We start from the raw sequence: 21,044 nt of genomic DNA on the forward strand, positions 1-21,044 counted from the left end.
TCTTGGGTACAACAACAAAAGCGTGATCCATAAAACAACAAAAAAATTGACAAACTGGACTTCATAGAAATTAAAAACTTTTGTACTTCAAGAGACATCATTATGAAGATAAAAAGACAACTCATAAACTGGGAGAAAATATATGCAAATTACATATCTGATAAAGGACTTGTATCCAGAATATACAACTCTTAAAATTCAATAACAACAACACAGACAACCCAATTTAACAATGGGAAGGGATTTGAATAGACATTTCACCAAAGAAAATATATGAATAGTTAATAAGCGTGTGAGAAGATGCTCAATATCATTAATCATAGGGAAATGCAAATTAGAACCACAATGAGATACCACCACGCACCCACTAGAATGGTTGTAATAAAAAAGATAGACAGTATATGTTGGCAAAGATGTCGAGAAACAGGAACCCTTATATGTTTCTGGTGGGAATGTAGAGTGGTACAGACACTTTGGAGAACAGTTTAGGGGGAGGGAGTTAAGATGGTGGAGAAGTAGGGGGACCCTAAGCTTTCCTTGTCTCTATAACACAGCCATATTGAGGTCAGATCACTTGGAACACCCAGGAAATTGATCTGAGGACTAGGAGAAGGATCTCCACGGTTGGAGGGAGACAGCAGGGCAGGTGCAAGGCTTATTTTAACAGACACTTTGGAGAACAGTTTAACAGTTTCTTAATAAGTTAAACATAAATTTATCATACATACCACCAATTCCACTCCCAATTGAAATGAAAACATATATCTACACAAAGACTTGCACATAAGTGTTCATAGCTTGTCTATTCTGCTCTATTCTATTTGGTTATTCATAATAACCAGAAAGTGAGAACAACTCAAATTTCCATCAACTAGTGTATGGGTAAAAAAATGTAGTATGTCCATATAATAGAATACTATTCAAGGATTTTAAAAGGAATGAAATACTGATACATGCTACAACATGAATGAGCCTCAAAAATATTATGCTCAGCAATCGTGCTCATAGGTATTGAGCCAATTGAGTTGAAAACTGATGTCCACACAAAAACCTGCACACAAATGTTTATAGCAGCTTTTTTTTTTCATAATGGCCAAGATTTAGAAGCAACCAAGATGTCCATCAATGGTAAATGGATAAGTAAACTGTTATATCTATACAGTGGAATATTATTCAGCAATAAAAAATGATCTATCCTGTATTGTAGGATTGAAATTAGCTAAGAGGTTAGAACTTAAATAGTCTCACCAAAAAAAAGATAAGTATGTGAGATGATAGATGTGTTAATTAGATGGGGGCACTCCTTTCACAAGGTGTATGTGTATCTAATCACCACAATGTCCACTTTAAATATCTTACAATTTTGTATGTCAGTTACACCTCAGTAAAGCTGAAATTTTAAAAAGTGAGCTATCGAGCCACAAAAAGAAATGGAGAAATTTTAAATGCATATTGTTAAGTGAAAGAAGCCAACCTGAAAAGACTACATACTGTATGACTTCAACTATCTGACATTCTGAAAAAGGCAAAACTATAGAGACAGTAAAAAAAAAAATTAGTGATTACCAGGGGGTTGGAGAGGAGAGGAGGAATACTTAGGCAGAGCACAGGGGATTTTTAGGGCAGTGAAACTATTCTGTATGATTCTGTAATTGTGGCTACATGACATCATATATTTGTCAAAACTCATACAACACTAAGAGTGAACCCTAATGTAAGCTATGGACTTTAATAATAATATATCAGTATTGCAACAAATGTACCAGGCTAATGCAAGATGTTAATAGGGGAAACTATATGTGGGGGAGAGGGTATATGGAAACTCTCTGTTCTATCTGTTCAGTTTTTCTGTAAATCTAAAACTGTCCTAGAAAGCTCTATTAATTTTAAAAATTATCTTAAGTAGGGGCACTTGGGTGACTCAATCAGTTGAGCATCCAACTCTTGGTTTCAGCTCAGGTCATGATCTCAGGGTTGTGAGATTGAGCCCCACATCAGGCTCCGCGCTCAGCAGGGAGTCTGCTGGAAATTCTCTCTCTCTCCCTCTTCCCCTCCCCCGGCTCATGCATTCTCCCCCCCCCTCAAAATAAATAAATCTTTTAAAAAAGAAAAAATATGCTAAGTAAAAGAAGCCAGATAGAAAAGACCACATAAGATATAATTCCATTTATATGAAATGTTCAGAAAGACAAATCTATACAGACAGTAGATTAGTAGTTTCCTGGCTCTGGGGGTAAGAATAGGGATTAACTGTAACAGGTATGAGGACTCTTACTGGAGGGATAAAAATGTTCTAAAACTAAATTATGGTGATGGCTGCCTAACTCAGTAAATTTATTAAAAATCATTGAATTGTATACTTAATATGGATAAATTTTATGGTATCTAAATCATATCTTAATAAAGCTGCAAAAAAATTCCTTTGATCCCACCTTTAAAAATTGTCTGTTACACATTAGTTCCTTGTAACTGTGAATCATATAAATAATGTGTAGTGGGATCCCATGTTCGTTGATCAGAAAACTTAATATTGTTAAGATGGCAACACTGCCAAGTTGATCTACAGATTCAACACAGTCCCTACAAAATCCTAGCTGGCTTTTTGTAGAAATTGACAAGCTGATCCTAAAATACATATGGAAATGCAGGGGACCTACAGAAAGCCAAAACAATCTTGAGAAAGAACAAAGTTGGAGGACTCACACTGTAATCAAGACAGTGTGGTGCTGGCATAAGGTTAGACATATAGATCAATGGAATAGAATTGAGAGTCCAGAAATAAACCCTCACATTTATGGTCAATTGATTTTTGACAAAGGTACTAAGACAATTCAATAGGGAAAGAATAGTCTTTTCAACAAATGGTGCTGGGACAACCGGATCCACATGCAAAAGAATGAATTTGGACCTCTACTTCCTACCATACATAACAGTTTAAAATAGATCATAGACCTAAATGTAAGAGCTAAAATTATAAAACTCTTAGAAGAAAGCATTGGAGTAAATCATCATAACCTTGGCTTTGGCAAAGCCTTCTTAGATATATCACCAAAAGCACAAGCAACAAAAGAAAAAAATAAATAGATTGGACCTCATCAAGATTAAGTCCTCCGGGGCTTCAAAGAACACCATCAAGAAAGTGAAAAGACAGCCAATAGAATGAGAGAAAACATTTCCAAATCATACACAGGCATACCTTGGAGGTATTGCAGGTTCTGTTCTAGACCACTGCAGTAATGCAAATATCACAATAAAGGGAGTCAAATGAATTTTTTTGGTTTCCCAGTGCATATAAAATGTATGTTTATACTGTAGTCTTCCAAGTTTGCAATAACAAATTATGTCTAAAAAAATGTATATATTTAATTTAAAAACACTTTATTGCTAAAAAATTCTAACCATCATCTGAGCTTTCAGTGAGTCATACTCTTTTTTGCCAGTGGAGGGTTTTGCCTCAGTGTCGATGGCTGCCAACTGATCGGGGTGGTGGCTGCTGAAGGTTGGGGTGGCCGTGGCAGTTTCTCAAAAGAAGACAATGATGAAGTTTGCCACACAATATGGGCTCTTCCTTTCAACGATTTCTCTAGCACGTGAGGCTGTTTGATAGCATTTTACCCATAGTAGAACTTGTTTCAAAATTAGAGTCAATCCTGTCAAACCCTGCCGCTGCTTTATCAACTAAGTTGATGTAATATTCTAAATCTTTTGTTGCCATTTCAACAGTCTTCACAGCATCTTCACCAGGAGTAGATTCCATCGCAAGGAACCACTTTCTATGCTCATCCATAAGAAGCAATTCCTTGTCCATAAGTTTTATCACGAGATTGTGGCAATTCAGTCGCATCTTCAGGCTCCACTTCTAATTCTAGTTCTCTTGCTGTTTCCACCATAAACCTTCAATTTGTTTTAAAAAAAGGCATTATCTGTGGAGCACAGTAAAGTAAAGTGCAATAAAACGGATGTGCCTGTATCTGATCAGAGGTTTGTGTCCAGAATATATAAAGAACTCTTCCAACTCAGCAATAAAAAGACAAATAGCCCAGTTAAAATATGGGCAAAGGACTTGAATAGATCCTTATACCAAGAAGATGTACAAATGGCCAATGAGCACATGGAAAGATGTTCAACATCATTGGTCATTAGGGAAGCGCAGAGCAAAACTACAGTAAGATACCACTTCACACCCACCAGGATGGCTAGAATCAACTAGACAGATGATGCCAAATGCACGTGAGGACAGGCAAAATTATAACCCTCACACACTGCTAGTGGGAATGTAAAATGGTACAGCACTTTGGAAAACAATCTGGCGGTTCCTCAAAAGCAAACCATATAACTGCAGATGCACACCATTATCCATTTGATGTTCTTAGGAAGAGCAAGAAGGCCATTGTGGCCAGAGCAAAGTCAGTAATAGGGACAGGGGCAGGAGAGGACAGAGGAATTGATAAGGGCCATGTCATGCAAGGCCTTGCGGACCATGGTAGGACTTTGGATTTTATTGTGAATGCAATGGAATTATGATCAGGAGCTCTTGGGTCTTAGTGAGATTGTAGTATCCATTGTAAGGAGTGAGAAAGAGACAGCTAGAGGGAAGTAAATTATTACTGAGCAGCCTTGAAGACCCACCTGTGATTGGGAACCATAAATGTGTAATGGGGTACCCCTGCAGTTACATGGTTTGTTCCAATAGCACTTGACCATCCTAGCTTTGGGAACAGAAAAAACAGGTGGCCAGACTGACTTAAGGTTGGGATTTGAGGTTCAGATGCCAGGAGGAAACTGGCCGGTAAACTAACTCATAAGCAAGTACTAAGGTAGGTTCTTAACAGAGAAAAATCACATTTTCAGGAGTCTTTGAAAAAGGAAGTACTGTATTTCTGCCATCTTTCGCTGCTTTGCTGTAAGCAATTTAGAAGCAATTAATTTAGTGAAAGAAGCATTGAGAGGAGACTTAAATATGAGCCTCAGCTCTCCCAGTGACTGTGACACCAAGGATAAATTCTCAAAGCTGACAGCTGTGAGAAGGCTAAAGAAATTATCTTTCTGGCTGCTTGTTAAATCATGCCAAGAAATTAGCTTTATGCCATAAAATAAAACTCTTCAACCTCTCTTGGCAACAATTCTTCCAGATTTCCTCTGTGCTACCAAATTTCTCCCGATGCAGTTCAGCTCATTTTCCTTGTGCCAGGGATGACCTATACAACATCCCTTCATGGAATAAACGATAGTTTGAGTCAGATCCTACCCCTCCTCTGCTCACAACCCTCCAAAGGCTTCCTATCTCACTAAGGATACAGGCCACACTCTTTGTGACGGCTCCTGTGATTTGGTCCCATCAGAACTCATCTTGTACTGCTCTCCTTCATTAACTGTGTTCCAGCCACACTGGCCTTTCAGCTTCTCAAATAGGCCAAGGAAGTTCTTTCCTGCCTCAGAGCTTTTGCAATGCTGTTCTCTCTGCCTGGAAGACTTCTCCATCTCAGTATGGGTGAGTTTCTTTTCACTTTTCAGGTCTTTGTCTAAATATCACCTACTCAGAGAATCTTTCCTGACCAACCTATCTGAAGTAACGCTCACACACACCCTGTTACTCTCTATCACATTACTGTGTGTTATTTTTGTGATGTCACTTGTCACAGGATGTTGTTTTCTTGTTTGTTTTTGTATTTTTCACCTGCTTCCACATAGCCTGCCCCCCCCCCACACACACACACTGTGAAGTCCTTGAGAATAGGCTTATCTGTATGATCTGTTCATCTTTATTCCCAGAGTATATATAGAACAGAGTGAGTGCTCAGTACAAATTTATATGTTGAGGGAGGAAGGAAGGGATAGACCTCTTTTGTTACCTGTGCCCAATAAGTAATCATTAAGATTATTTCTCAAACCCTTAGTTATTTGTATTGTCCTCTACTGGACTCTTCCATAGTGGAATAAAATCCTGATTTCCTGACTGATCTTGAATATTAGAGAGAGGATTATCATATTATAGACTTTCAGAGTCAGGAAGAACCAGAAGTCATCTATTCTAACCTCTCTCTCCATGTAGAGACCTTTCTGCAGTATCTATCCCAGGATTCCTTAAGATGTCTCAGTGGCAACTACAGGAAGTAAAGGGGTAGCTAAGTATATAGGGTTCTGGAACCCCCGCCCCCAAGTGTCCACTCACGCTTTAACCAGAGCAGTGTTGATTTTGTTTGTTTTCTATATTGGGATTCCACATAAAATTCATTTAAAAAAAAAAAAACAGTCTGCTGCTCAAGAGAACTTTAAAAACTACAGATCTGGGGCGCCTGGCTGGCTCAGTCAGAGCATGTGACTCTTGATCTCGGGGTCATGAATTCAAGCCCCACATTTGGCATAGAGCTGACTTAAAAAAAAAAAAAGAGAGCTACAGATCTAACCTATGCCTGAACATGCATATCTTGATATTCCTTCATGCCATTGTTACATCTCTGTCTTCAATATTTAAAGATGACACAATGGACAGCAATCGCTATTTGTGCATGTGTTTGTCACTACAGAGACAAACGTACCACCAGATGGTTCTTTCTACATTTAAAGCCTGTCCATTGGTTTGAAGCACTAGGTTTTTATTTCATAGCATCAAGATGGTCTGTGCAGTCTCCCGGGAGTCTATCGCTGTGCTGCAGTACTGAGAACCACTTCAAATATGACCTTACAGCTATCTTCCACTCTCCTTGTTTGTCTCACATCGGTGAATTACCTTCTTTGTTTCAGTATTAAATTTCACCCTAGTGATATCCACCCACTTTGCCAATTGATTCAAGTCATTTCAATTTTGTGTCTACCAAACAAAACTGCCACATCTAACTTTATTTTTTGGATATATTTAATGCAAAGCTCCCTATTTTATCACACATTAAAAAAAACAAACAAACAAACTAATGACATGTCTCTAGATCCAGAACCAGCTTCTACCTAAATCCATGCTTTGTTTCTCTATTTGTTTGTTTGTTCTTCGGCGGGGGGGAAAGAGGGGAGCAATGAGTCATGGATCCTTAAAATTTCCTGATTTGGGTACTGATCAGTCCAATTTTAGTGATCTGGCCCAATGTTTTTCTAGTTTATCACATTTGAATTTGTAAATGTATAATCTGAACATTATTTTTCGTTTATTCAAGGTAAAAAATATGAATCCTTTTCTCCATTCTTTAGACATTTCATCATTCCTATAAATTCTTTAAAATAAAAAAAAATGTTTTCTTCAGAGCCTGCCATGTGCTAAGCACTGTGCTAGGTGTTGAAGGTATAAAGATGAGTAAGAGATACAGTCCTTGCTCTCAAAGAGTTTATAAAGTCTAGTGGACGAGACAGGTACAGGAAGTAATCATGTGCAAGCCAGTTTGATAAGTACTGTGGTAGAGGTTTAAATAAACTGCTGGAGTACAAAAAAGGAATCAACTCTCTTTGCCTGCAAAAGGAAGGTGGAACTTCAGGGCCGTCTTCACAGCCAGATCTTAAAGGATGGGTAAGAGGTTGGCAGAGGAGATGGAAGTCATTCAACATCCAAGACTACATACGCGCAAAGCCCCAGAGACTTAGAGAATATACTGTGTTTGGGATAGGGAGAAAAGTTTAATGTGGTTAAATTCTAAGTACTTGAGGGGAATGGTGAGATAAGAGACTTGAGGAAGTAGGCCCAGCCAAGACCATGAAGGGCGTTGTGTACTATGCTAAAGAAAGGGTCTTTTTTCGTATAGGCATGTGGACTCCTTGAGGGGTTTTTAAGCAGGGTAATGACATTGTCAGAATTGTGCTTTAGAAACTTACAATAAGCAGTGTAAAGTGTATGATAGGGAACACTGGGGGCACCTGGGTGGTTCAGTCATTAAGCAACTGCCTTCGGCTCAGGTCATGGTCCCAGAGTCCTGGGATCGAGTCCCACATTGGGCTCCCTGCTCCGCGGGAAGCCCGCTTCTCCCTCTCCCACTCCCCCCTGCTTGTGTTCCCTCTCTCACTGTGTCTCTCTCTGTCAAATAAATAAATAAAATCTTTAAAAAAAAAAAAAAGGAAGGGAACACTGTGAGGAATATAGGACCCCTAGAAGCTCTATAGTATGTGGCCAATTCCCTAAGTACCCTCTGATAGAAATCATTTTTGTTTTTCAACTGTAAAAGAGGAATAGCCATTTCTTCCCTTACTTCATATGGAGCTAATGGGAGTAAATGAAATCGTATGTCCTCTGAGCCTCTTAGAAGAAAGCTTCCAGGTTAGGGCTAGGTGGTTGGAAGTTGAGAAAAACATAGTCTATACCATATAATTTCACACTTATTCATGCACATCTTATGGGTTTTTTAAATATGTATTTGTCTTATCTTACAGCTCAATTTGACTCAGTCATAATCTTTTGAAGGGCAGGGTCCAGGACATCTTGCATTGTCCACAACCCTTAGTACAGAGATGGAGCACAGAATGAGTCCTCAGCACCCTCCTGCGGATTGATCGCATACAGTGTCCCCTCTTAGGCAGACTGCCAAGACTGAGGTATCAGAGGAAGGCCGCAGTACTACTGGGGACTAGGAGTAATGTTATATTTCAAGGCTTATTTTCTGGGGGTGGCCAAAATGATTCTGAGTCTTGTTCAGCCAGGCCTACGAGTGCCAGCCAGGCCCCTTTACTCCCTGCCTTGGGCTTGACACCTTCTTATAAATATGAGGTAAATTATGAAAGTTCCCTCTGTATAAAATAGAAATAATTATCATTTTGCTAGGAAGTCACAATCTACAGCTGAAAACTATTGAGTAGAATATATGTATATTATAATTGTGAACAAAATTTCAGAATGTAGCTAGTCATTTGTTTGCAGAAAAGGTGTAAAAAATAATGTTCCACCTTTTATATTTTGTCTTTTTGATACCATAATTAACGTAGATATAACATGACAACAACCCTAGGTGTTTTCAATCCAAGTTTTGAACAATTTCAGTAATACATGGTAAAATTTGTCAAGGGGCTTAATCCTATAGCCAAAGGACATTTGAGGAGCTCCCATATGTTTTTCTTGGATGTCAAAAAATTACCCTAGATTTGCATCAGCAGAAGCCAGAAAGTCTGAAAAGCATTCCCTGCATTTTTAAAGCAAGCACTCTTCCCTCTCTCCTGATTCGGCAGAGGTTGTGATCAGTTCACTGAGCAGAATGGCATTTCCTCCTATCCACACCTAATATAAACTCCAGCCAATTTAATGGGGTATATTACGTAGGTTGGGGATGCAAGCACATAAAGTCTTTGGCTCCTGAGACACTCATCTTGTGTGCCAAGACCAGGTGCAGAAATACAGATACATATATATTAAGCCTGAGACAGCTGCTTTGCCAGTGCTTTTGTGTTTTTTCTATTTAACTGGGAAAGGTTGAGCAGACACGGTTTCCATCAGTTATTCATAAAATGTTATTTTTCTTGTGGAGGAAGAGAGTACATTGAATTCCTCAACTCAATATTGATGTCTAAACTATTGAGGCTTTTAAGTTCATTAATTGAGAGCTTAAAGTAAAAAGTAATTTTTTTGATTAACCAGAATGCTCAGGAATGGAATGTTCTGGTTAATGGACTTTTCTGGTTTAGGGAACAGTTGCACCAGACTTTTTATTTGTTTTAGACATATTCTTTAACCTTTTAAAAAAAATGTGCCTATAGCTTTCTGCCTTAGTAAGCACAGTAGACCAGACCTGATTGAATCTTGCTACTATCACTTAGAGTTACACAGTGTTTCTGCAAACCCTTGACTCTAATTGGATAAGATCACCAAAAGTCCTGGATATTGACTAAATCTGGACTGAACCTGGGGTATACACTGGGAAATTTGGGAAATTGTTTGGTTTCTTCTCATTTACTTCCTTCCCTAAAAGCAGAGTGATATAAAAGAAAAATTCACTAGCCAAGTGAAGACGTTGACTTGCTAATCTATACTTGACTGAATAAAACCATAGTTTAGAACATGAAAATTCTATGTCATCAGAGAAAAATGTGCTAAAAAGCTTAGATCCAAAAAATGAGACTTTGCGTGTCCAAAGGAAACAACAGTAGATTGAGTTCATCTTGACCTGTCGCTTCAATTTATTCCCTAACTGAATTAATCTTACAGCAATTATCAGGGACCTAGTCACTGCTTTGACTCTTCTGTAGTGCAAATGTTAGGTTTTGTTTATAAACTAGCTAAGGTTCTTGGCGGTAAATAGAACTGCTTTATACTTCTCCCATTCGTTTACCTTAGACTATATAGTCATCCAAAGGGAAATATGGTCTGTGAATTCTGAAAGTGGCCTTCCAGCACTTTTCACCATAATGAATTCATAGTCCCTTTTCTTGATTCATTTTCAGGCAAATATTACCATATTTCTATTCTCTCAAGCCTTCATTTGTCTTTAATAGAGACTGCTTATCATGTCAAATGGTGTGGAAAGAGTGAGAACTGTGTAGAATTATGCTGCTGTCACATTTATTTTATTTCCTGGATAACATTTTCAGTTTTGTCACACAGTTATTGGATTTGTTTCTATTAACAAGTAGAGCCTTCTTGACCTGATCCTTTTTCACACATATTCCTGTATAACTTCTAAATCCAAAGGTGCTAGGACAGCAGCTAAATTGGGTTTATAGAGGAGAGGACCACCACGAAGTCAGTTGGTACAAATTTGGCCCTGGGTCACTTACTTGCCTTTTGGGGGGGATTTAAAAAAAAAACAAACCCTTTATCCCAAATCCACATAACCTGAAAGTTGAAAAGGATTAAAGTTTGGTGAGATATTGTAGGAGAAACCTGGAGAGAAAAGTTGCTACTAGAAGGATCTGTGGCAGTTCCTTTTTTGACCAAAAAGCTTCTAAATGCAAGTTAGAAAATGGCAAAGGGGAGGGAGGCGAACAGAAAAGGTAGTAAAGTGGTGCACGAAAGATAAGCGAAGAGGTAGGAAGAAACTGACCAGATAGACTAATTTCAGCAACATTATAAATGAAATGGAAACAGGAATAGGCATGAAGGAGAGGTGGAAGAAATTATGAAGGAGAGGAAAAGCAACAAATGTTGACAGAAGTATATCATAGCTGTTTACCAAAGTGATTAAGCTTATGTGCAGAAGAGCCAGACTGCCTAAACTCAAATTCAAGATCAACCACTTCCTACCTACGTGACTTTGGACAAGAGACTTAATCTCCCTGTTTTAGTTTCCTCATTTTTAAAATGGAAGTAATAATAGTATCTACCTCACAGGGCTGCTGTGAAAATTGATTGAGTTAACACATTGAAAGCACCTAGGACAGTTCCTGGCACAGGATCATCACTCAATAAATGTTGTCCGTTATTTTTATTATATGCCAACAACAGAGAAAAGCCAAACCATACTACCGGCTGGTTCCAAAATAGCTATAATGAAAGTAAAGAATTATAAGAGTTATGCTAACACTAAAAGAGAAAATAGGAAAGGGCCAAATAAGTAAACACTGGAAATCTATGATGCTGAATTTTGATGCCAGGACTGAACAAAAAAAAATGTTGCAAAATCTTTGCCAGTAACAATGCAGCTGTTGAACAGTGCAGGTATCTGGCTCTGCCTGGGTGAGGTAGCCACCTGATGTTTTAAAAAAATGTCTTAATGTCATTCAAGATCCAAGCATCCCTGATCTGTGGCCTAATGGACATAAAAACAGCAAATACATGTGAGTAAATGCAGTTGACTGGGCCCTGTGCTTTTTCTTAAAAATTGACTTTGTGGTTTATAGTTCACCAGGGCATTTAAGAAGCTAAATGTTTCTGGTAAAGAAAAAAAATATTGCCTGGGGCACCTGGCTGGCTCAGTTGGTAGAGCATATGACTCTTGGTCTCAGGGTCATGAGTTCAAGCCCCACATTGGGTGTAGAGCTTACTTTTTAAAAAATTTCCTAACCACAGTGCTGCAGACACATTTCTCAGAGTTTTCAGACGTATGTTTGCTGAACCTGATCTATCCTCTGAATACATTTATGTTGATGATGTGAAAGAGAAATGCCCTGCACGATGAGGAAATGATTTTATTCAGCTATTGCAATAGGGAGAACATTTATGAATAAGGAATATCTCAAAGAAAAGTAAGGGAGCCTGGGGCTTTACAGAGACAGGTAAATAAGGGAGTCATCTGCAAGTCTTGTGGGAGTCATTGGGAAAGATGGAGATGGGTATTATTTTAAAGTAATATGCTGGGGTAGGATGGTACCTTGCAATTCACCTTTTCCTGGAAAACAAAAGGGGCCAAGGTTCTTAAACATTACTGCTTTCTGGGGCGCACAGGGTTCAGATAAACTTCAACAATGTCATTTTCCCCTTTTGTTCAGGACAAGTATTATCGCCAAGCAACTCAGAGGTAATGGTAAACCTCCTGAGTATGCTGAAGCAGGGTCTAAGAAATAGTCTCTTGAGCACTCTTAGCTCCTCCTTTAAAACCAGTTGAACAATCTGTTGAGAGGTAGTGGCAAAAGTCAGTTGTTGTAGGGTTTGGAGTTCAGACATCTTTAAAGAGGGAAGACTAAAATGGAAAAAAAAAATAATATAAAAGATTATATTACAGAAAAGAGCCAGCCAAGAATTGAACCCTGAAGGTAACCAGTCAAGTGGATTCTAATACATCGATGGAGGAAAATCTGTTTTGCAGCACCACTCATGGAGCAAAGATGTCAGTGTTCTTGGTGACACTGTCCGTAGTCTAGGTTACCTCTCATAGAAGGACATGCATGACCTGAGCATTTCTTCAGACACCCTTCGTGTTCTAGGTGGCAGCTTGTTCAAGGAGAATTCCAGTCATACATGGTCTGCTGTGGTGACCAGTTCTTTCAGATTTATATTGAGTCATTGGGCTTTAGCTTGCAGGACTGCTTCAGATCCCAGAGAAAAGACGAAGCTATAAGGCAACACAGGGTCCTGATAGGGACTTGGGCAGTCAAGTTTTAGTCCTTGGTGACTCCAAGTCAGGTGAGAGGAAGAAAAATTGGAAAAGTTCATTTGGAGGATATTAGCCAGATATTGAAGAACACTGGAAGAATAGAAAATTTGGTAAGGATCAACAATTTGGGCAGGGTAACAAGGTCCAGTCCAGTTTCCAAGTAGATACCAAAACTGGTTCTTCCGCATGGGGAAGTCAATTATATCTCTACCAGAGAAGACAAAGTTTGCATACTCATCAGTAACCTGCAGTTTATGAAGAGATGATAGCTCAAAGACAATAACTAGATTCTGAATACCTGGAATGGTGTACTATAGATGACACAGAGTTTTCCTTTAAAACACAAGATTTCTCTGAACAGTCATGTCCCTTTCTATCAAAGATAATCTCAAAGAAAGATTATTCTTGAACTCAAAATAAGGTATCTGGTCCCACAAGCCACAAAAGAAAAAAATAAATAAATTGAAGTTCACCAAAATTTAAAACTTTTGTGTATCAAAGTACGTTAGCAAGAAAGTGAAAAGACAACCTACAAAATGGGAGAAAATATTTGCAAATCATATTTCTGATAAGCGTCTGGTATCCAGAATATATAAAGAACTCAGACAGCTCAACAACAAAAAGTCCCAATTTAAAAATGAGCAAAGGACTTGAATAGACATTTCTCCAGAGAAGATATACAAATGGCTAACAAGCATACAAAATGATGTTTGACATCATTAGTCATCAGGGAAATGCAAATTAAATTCACAATGAGACACCACTTCATACCCACTAGGCATGGCTAGAATTGAAAAAGCAAAACAGAAAATAACAAGTGTTGATGAGGATGCAGAGGAATTGGAACCCTCGTATACTGCTGGTGGGAATGTAAAATGGTGCAGCTGCCATAGAAAACAGCTTGGCTGTCTTCAAAAGTTAAACATAGAATTCCCATTATGTCCTAGCAATTTCACTCCTGAGTATATATCCAAATAAATTGAGAAAAGGTACTCAAACACTTGTACACACATGTTCATAGCAGCACTATTCACAAAAGCCAAGAGGTAGAAACAACCCAAATGTCCATCAGCAGATGAATGTATAAACAAAATGGGGTATGGCCATACAATGGAATATTACTCGGCCATAAAAAGGAATGAAGCACTGACACATGCTACAACATGGATGAACCCCAAAAACATTATGCCAAGAGAAAGAAGCCAGACAGAAAAGATCACATAGGGTATGATGTCGCTTGCAGGAAATATCCGGAATAGGTAAATCTATAGGGACAGAATACAGACTGAAGGTTGTCAGGGGCCAGCAGGAGGGAGAAACAGGGAATGACTGCTTAATTAGTGCAGGGTTTTCTTTTGAAGTGTGAAAATGTTTTGGAACTAAATTGAGGTGGAAGTTGTGCGATATTAGGAATGTACTAAATGCCACTGAGTTATAGAGTTTAAAATGGTTATTTTAATATTATGTACATTTTACCTCAATAACAAATACTTAAAAATAAATATTGGCCTCATCAGATTTAGCCTGATTATTTACCTAGGTGCAGCAAGAATGGTAATTTACCATTTGGACCTTCTTAAGCTTGTTTTGCTGGAAGTTTTCATAAGAAATCTCACTTGGAAATTTTAAAAGCCTGTTAAAGCTAGGAAGCCAAGCTAAGGAGATTTTATCTGCAGTGTTTATGAATTTGGGACAATTCCTCTCTTCTTGGGGTCTCCAAGATATCCTAAGCTTCCAGGGCTTGCCAGGAAGTAACCTTCCTTACTCGCTTGTAAGACTGGGAACTCTGTAAGCCAGGTACCAGGTACCAGGCTAGTTTTCCCAAGAGGGCTTTGTATGCATTGCTCAATAAAGTCAACCTTAACTTCCTTAAAAGTGTTTGATCATATCTGATTCAGTGAGCATCATTGACCAATATGACATTCCAGGCAAGGCGTTGGTTATATAACCAATGTTTCCAGTCACGTCCTGATAACAGGTAGGACAGATAATTCTTATTGAACCTATACAAATAATTATATTACTATGGAAATCAGAATGCTCGACAAGAGTTTCTGAATCCTGGAGGGCTCAGGCAGGGGCAATGAGGTATCATTTACAAGTGTGTCATTTCTGTTTGCAAAAAGCCTGGTTTACTAAATTATTGTGAGTTATAGCTAGCATAAGAAAAAAGAGAAATGAGTCCCTTATACATCCGGAAATCAGAACATTAAAACATCAGCAATAGTCTTTGTTTTAATTGAAACATAATTAACATATGATGTTACATTAGTTTCAGGTGTCCAACTTAGTGATTCTACAACTCCATAGGTTACGCTTTGCTCCCCCCAAGCGTAGCTGCCATCTGTCACCATCCAGCACTATTACAGAATCATCGACTACATTCCCTATGCTGTGCCTTTTATTCCCATGACTTATTCATTCTACAACTGGAAACCTGTACCTCCCACTCCTCTTCTCCCATTTTGCCCATCCCCGCACCCCTCCCATCTGGCAACCATCAGTTTGTTCTCTGTATTTATGGGTCTGTCTGCTTTAAAACATCAGTAATATTCTCAACAAAATCCACAATCATCCCTCATCAGTTTCATTCAGGTCTGTGTAATTAGTTTTGTTCCACTCGACCTTGCAGCAGCGGTCTCACTAACCCGTCTACTTGTCAACTAGAGTTCTTGAAATCCTGACTCAGTTCATTGATATGGTCTCAAAGTCGTTTCAGCTATACCATAAAAAGCCTGTACTCAATATTTGGCAAAATCATTTTCCATGGGGCTCTGAGAAAGCCTTTCTTTGTTGAAGATGAAGCACTTTAGCTTGTACCTGATTGCAAGTGCTCTCAGGGACACATCAGACGAAAACACAACAAAACCATCTGTAAATAGCAAAGGACGTACAAAAGCTTTGGTTAACTTGCTGTGATCATTTTCAAAAATGAAAGATCTGATGAGAATTCATTACAAGAACAATAATGCAACTGACAAGGACATGTAGTTGTTTCTGTAGCATGCAAAACAATATAAAAGTCAATCCCAAAAAAGTTTTTAGACAGAATATCCATAAACATAATGATTAACCCTATTTCCAAAGAAGAGAGGGTATTATATCTAATTTATAAAAATGCATGAACATAATCGTTATAGAGACAAAAAGCCTTAAATATAACCTATAATAATCCTGATATATATATATACATGTATATATATATATATACACACCAAGCATACAGTTAGAATATCCCCAAAATATATCAAGAATATCAAGTAAAGAGGTTCAGTTAACTGGAGTAGGTCTTAAACATCTATATATTAATAAAATCCCATAGGTAAATACTGAGAATCCCCAATTGAAAATAATGACCTAGCAGATGTGAGATTCACAATAAAGAAGAAAAGTTGAAACCAAGTTAACATTAAAAAAATTTTTAAATTACCACTGAAAACACTATACTGTAGTCATCTAAAATCTGGCAAAGCAGCATAATGACTCTGACAAATAGAAACAAATCATGGCCAGTGAGGACACTGATGGATCTTTAGGAACTTCCTATACAATATACAATTTCTAAAATATTTATATTAATAACAATTTGCCTATACCAGTTTAACCTTGGGAAAGCTGAGCATCTCTTCTGATTTGGCAACTCTTCCTGTGCATCTCATCAATAGTAACATAACAAATAAACCCAATTATTTCTAGCACGTCTATTTATATAAGGTGAAAGAACAAATCTTTTGTGATTTTCCAGGGCCTTCTGGGATTCGATTAAGATAAGATGATGGATCACTGAAAAATGCTACTTGGTTCTCTATTTAACCAAAACCGTGATAAAAGATTTTTAACATAAACATAGGAGCTAATATGACCATAAAGAACCTCATCTCGGGGTGCCTGGGTGGCTCAGTCAGTTAAATGACCAGCTCTTGGTTTTGGCTCAGGTCATGTTCTCAGAGTCCTGCGATCAAGCCCTGCATTGGGGTCCATTGTTCAGCGCGGTCTGCTTGTCCCTTTCCCTCTGCTCTCCGCCCCCACCAGCCAGCTCTCAGGCTCTCACTCTCCAGCTGTCTCAAACAAATAAATAAATAAATCTTACAAAAAAGGAAAAAAGAACCTCATCTCTTTCCTAAGTAAGAAGACTTTGCTTTCTTAAATAATCAAGGCCATAAGAAAGTCAACATAAGCCATATAAGGTTATTCTAGAAAGACACAAAATCTTTTTTATTGAGGAAGATTACTTAGAGAGTGAAGCAAAACCTTTACAGCCTGTTATTGAGGATTACTTAGTGAAGCAAAACCTTTATAGCCTGTTATTAAGAGAAGGCCAATAATGCAAAAAAAATTACATTTTAACCAAGAGAAAACCAAACTCTAGCTCTGCAGCAGCGTATAATTTTTTTTTAATATTTTATTTATTTGACAGAGAGGGACACAGCAAGAGAGGGAACACAAGCAGGGGGAGTGGGAGAGGGAGAAGCAGGCTTCCCGCTGAGCAGAGAGCCCGATGCAGGGCTCGATCCCAGGACGCTGGGATCATGACCTGAGCCGAAGGCAGACACTTAATGACTGAGCCACCCAGGCGCCCCAGCAGCATATAATTTTTGATACTGAAGTTCTTTTTGGAAATCTGATAAATAAGCCCGTCAAACCTTAGCCAACTTTGATCTCAACAAATAAAATTCCCTTTCTGTGAACCTTCTGCCATTTCCTATATGCAAACACATCCTTTATAGTACAATTTCTATAAGTGGCCAAAAAGAACATGTTCATTAACAGACCCAAATACGTAGAGTTTTTCTCTGCATGTAAAAATAAAGAAGCAAAAGCATATAAACCCAAAATTATGCTTAATAATTAATGCATTCTCTTAGAAATGATATAGGTATCTAATGGATATCCATTAACTCAATTTAATATCAGCCCAAAGTTTTCAGTTACCTAAAGATCTTGTAAATTATCTTCAAGCTGACATACTACAAAACATAATTACTATTGAAATAAAGTTCGTTAGAATAATGATTAAATGAGGCTAAACAAATTTACATTTGTCATAGTCTCAAACATTTAGTAGAAGTAATGTTAGCTCATTTAATTAGTAAACCTGTAAAATTTAGGAAGAATATACTCAAGTAGAACAAAAATCTACATGTATATTTTACTTAACACTGATAAATTAGAAAAGACATAGCTAATTTTAGTAAACCAAATTTATTAAATTAGTCTTGTCTGCCAAAGATTTACCTAAATTATGCCAACTTGAATTCTTAAAACATTTGAGTTTGTTTCTAAAGGAATATTCTTTTAGTACATTAAAAGTCTTCAAAGTTTAATTTCCTTATTTTCTGGGAATTTTAGGAATATTCTATTTATCTAAGCACTTATTTCTATACTCCAGTGAGACTAGAGCTCCTTTAAGAACATATTACGAAAATATTACATGCAAAGGCCTTTCTGAATTACAGACATCATCATTATTAATATTATCTAAGCTATCGTCATAGGGAGGATGATCGTTAACAAATAACATCTCAGAGGAAAGGAAGGGGGCCAGGAGGTTTTTTAGAGGCAGGTATTCTTTATATACCATATTATTTCTGCTTGCCTTGTTTGTTTGTTTTTTGGTTTTGTCTTTCTGTGCTTATGACTTGTCTCCCTAACTTAATTGTAGGCTCTGAGGGGAAAAAGTATGTCCTGTATTGATTTGTATTTCTCCTCCTCCCCCCTCCCTCCTCTTTACTTATTTATTTTTTATTGAAGTATAATTGACATACAATGTCCTATTAGTTTCAGGTATACATGATAGTGATTCAACATTTCTATGCACTACGAAATGATGCCCACAATAAGTCCGGTTACAATCTGTCACCATACCAAGTTATTACAATATTGTGGACTATATTCCCTATGCTGTACACTCCTCTTTTTGCCTAACACTTAACGTCCTGTCTTACCTATCCAAAAGTTATTGATGTTTCTCTTTTTTGTTGTGTTAAGACAGTAGACTTATAAAATGTAAGCCTTTCATGATTGGAAAACAGCATCCAGGAACTTTCAAAACTCTTATTTACAGAGAATTCGTGGGTGGACCAATCTTTTTCTCATATTGGTTTCTTCCCGGGTGCATATCTAAGGCCAAGCTATTTTTTGCTAGATGATCACTGAGTTCACTTTCATGAGAAAAATCAATGCTCAGTGATATTTTTTACCAACTTCCTGCTCGCCAGTGTACCTGTCTCATTGATTCAGCCTGTGAACCAGGGTATTGTTCAGAATATGAAACGTTATTATGGAAGAGATTTCATGAAGAAGTTTATGCATTGTGGACTAGAAAGATCTTACAATCTCATAGTACTGAAGATGCTATTTTAAATGATGCTCATGCTTAGAATTCTATTTCAAGTCAAGTATCAGGGAGAACTTGGGGAAGAAATGGGCTGGATATTTAAAGTGTCTGTGGAAGCTGAAGAGATTGAAGCATTTAGGATGAGGCCTTAAAAATAAACTATAATACATTTTTGATGATAAAGAGTGCTCTTTTTACATCTACACAACAAGACTTATTGGCAACTTAATAAAAAGAGTAGGCTAATAAGAGTAGGTCCCTCTTAATAGAGGAGTAGGTTAATGTTGACAAGAGGTTAAAGTGACACAGTATCACCAATAGCAGAAAAGTTAAAGGACACCAGTGAAGTCACTGAAGACAATTTTAGTGAAGGAAACAGTAACTTTAGAGGAGGCTGCTTCAGTCTCCCTTAATAATCACATTTACCGAAAGGCAACCACATGCCGCCCAGGAGGTTATGCATTTGTACATTTTACACTCAGCTTTTATGAGCAACAAGTGCAAAAACTTAAAAAAGAAAGAAACAACTTCTAGGTTATGTCATACGATCAGTACAGAGACTCCAATCTCCATCATCTTCTACATCTGGCTGAGCAAGATGGTCTTCAAGGCCCCTTCTAGATTCTAGCTTTCTTAAAGTCCTATAAGTGATGATCAGCGTTCATCATGATGACCCCAGGGTACTACAAGTTTTCAAAATCATTCCTGAATCATTAGAGAAAAGCTCTGTTTTGTCCAATATAGTTATAATATTCTAATTCTTTGAAAATCTGGGATCCTAAATTGGAAAATGTTACCAGTTGACCTGAATATGTAGTTTACCAAAACACTCCATCCCCTGATCGTTCTGAGCCATTTACTATATAATCTGTGTAGGTAGATTTTTGTTTTTCTTAAAAGAAGGGGGAATTGTAAGGGAATAGATCTCAAGGGTTAGAGCCTTGGCTGTAAAGACTCCCTTGGATTGCTTTTGGCTGTTGGCTGTAGCAACTTGTTTTCTTACAGAGATGAAGCATCTGGTTTTTGTTATCTCAATGATGCTGTCCTGGGAATATTACGATTGCGACGGAAATTTGACCGTATTCTCTATGTGGATTTGGATCTGCACCATGGAGATGGTAAGCCCTTCACTTTCAAAGGTGCTTTGCTGCTAGGCCAGAAGGTTTTTATCAGTAAAGCTGCTTCTAGGCGACTGGTAAAAGGAGAAATGCCTGTTGCAATTGAAATTCTTCTAGAATCCTAAAGTAAGGTAGAAGAGAGATTCTTTTAAGTGACGTAGTTCCTCCTGTGCTGACCAAGATGCTTTAAAATACCAGGTTCCTGTCATTTCCCCTCCCCTCTCCTCCACCAACAAAGTTCTCCAGGAGAGAACGGTAAGAAGTGGAAATCTTGTCCAGTGCATACTCAGCGCTCAGTCACCTCCCTCAGGGCACTTGCATAGGTTCTAAGTGAAATCGGCCGTTACAGCTGACAGCCTTGTTGCTACTCTTAAGATTGAATGAGTGTATGATGGACTGACACTCTGAATTTTTCGCCCATAGGGATACCAACTCATGTAGTGATCAGAATCTGTGCCACTTTCTTTGTATTGCTAAAATATTTAGTGCTGCACAAACTCAGGGCACCTTGTGTAACTTTTTTTTTTTTTAAGATTTTATTTATTTGACAGAGACACAGCGAGAGAGGGAACACAAGCAGGGGGAGTGGGAGAGGGAGAAGCAGACTCCCCGCTGAGCAGGGAGCCCGATGCGGGGCTCGATCCCAGGACCCTG

General features: G+C 38.0%; 1 protein-coding gene across 5 annotated transcripts in view; it reads left to right on the forward strand.

Moving 5' to 3' along the window:
* The window catches only part of HDAC8 (histone deacetylase 8), a 213,003-nt gene that overhangs the window by 40,414 nt on the left and 151,545 nt on the right, over positions 1 to 21,044 (forward strand). For 4 of the 5 annotated variants that reach the window (XM_078065218.1, XM_078065215.1, XM_078065216.1 and 1 more), the window contains exons 5-6: positions 5,384 to 5,491; positions 20,278 to 20,390. In XM_078065218.1, the coding sequence (XP_077921344.1) occupies positions 5,384 to 5,491; positions 20,278 to 20,390 (221 nt within the window). The remainder of the gene's footprint in view (positions 1 to 5,383; positions 5,492 to 20,277; positions 20,391 to 21,044) is intronic. The other variant, XM_078065217.1, reaches the window with a different exon arrangement.

The sequence above is a fragment of the Halichoerus grypus genome, chromosome X (genome assembly GCF_964656455.1).
Source record: "Halichoerus grypus chromosome X, mHalGry1.hap1.1, whole genome shotgun sequence".
NCBI lineage: Eukaryota > Metazoa > Chordata > Mammalia > Carnivora > Phocidae > Halichoerus > Halichoerus grypus.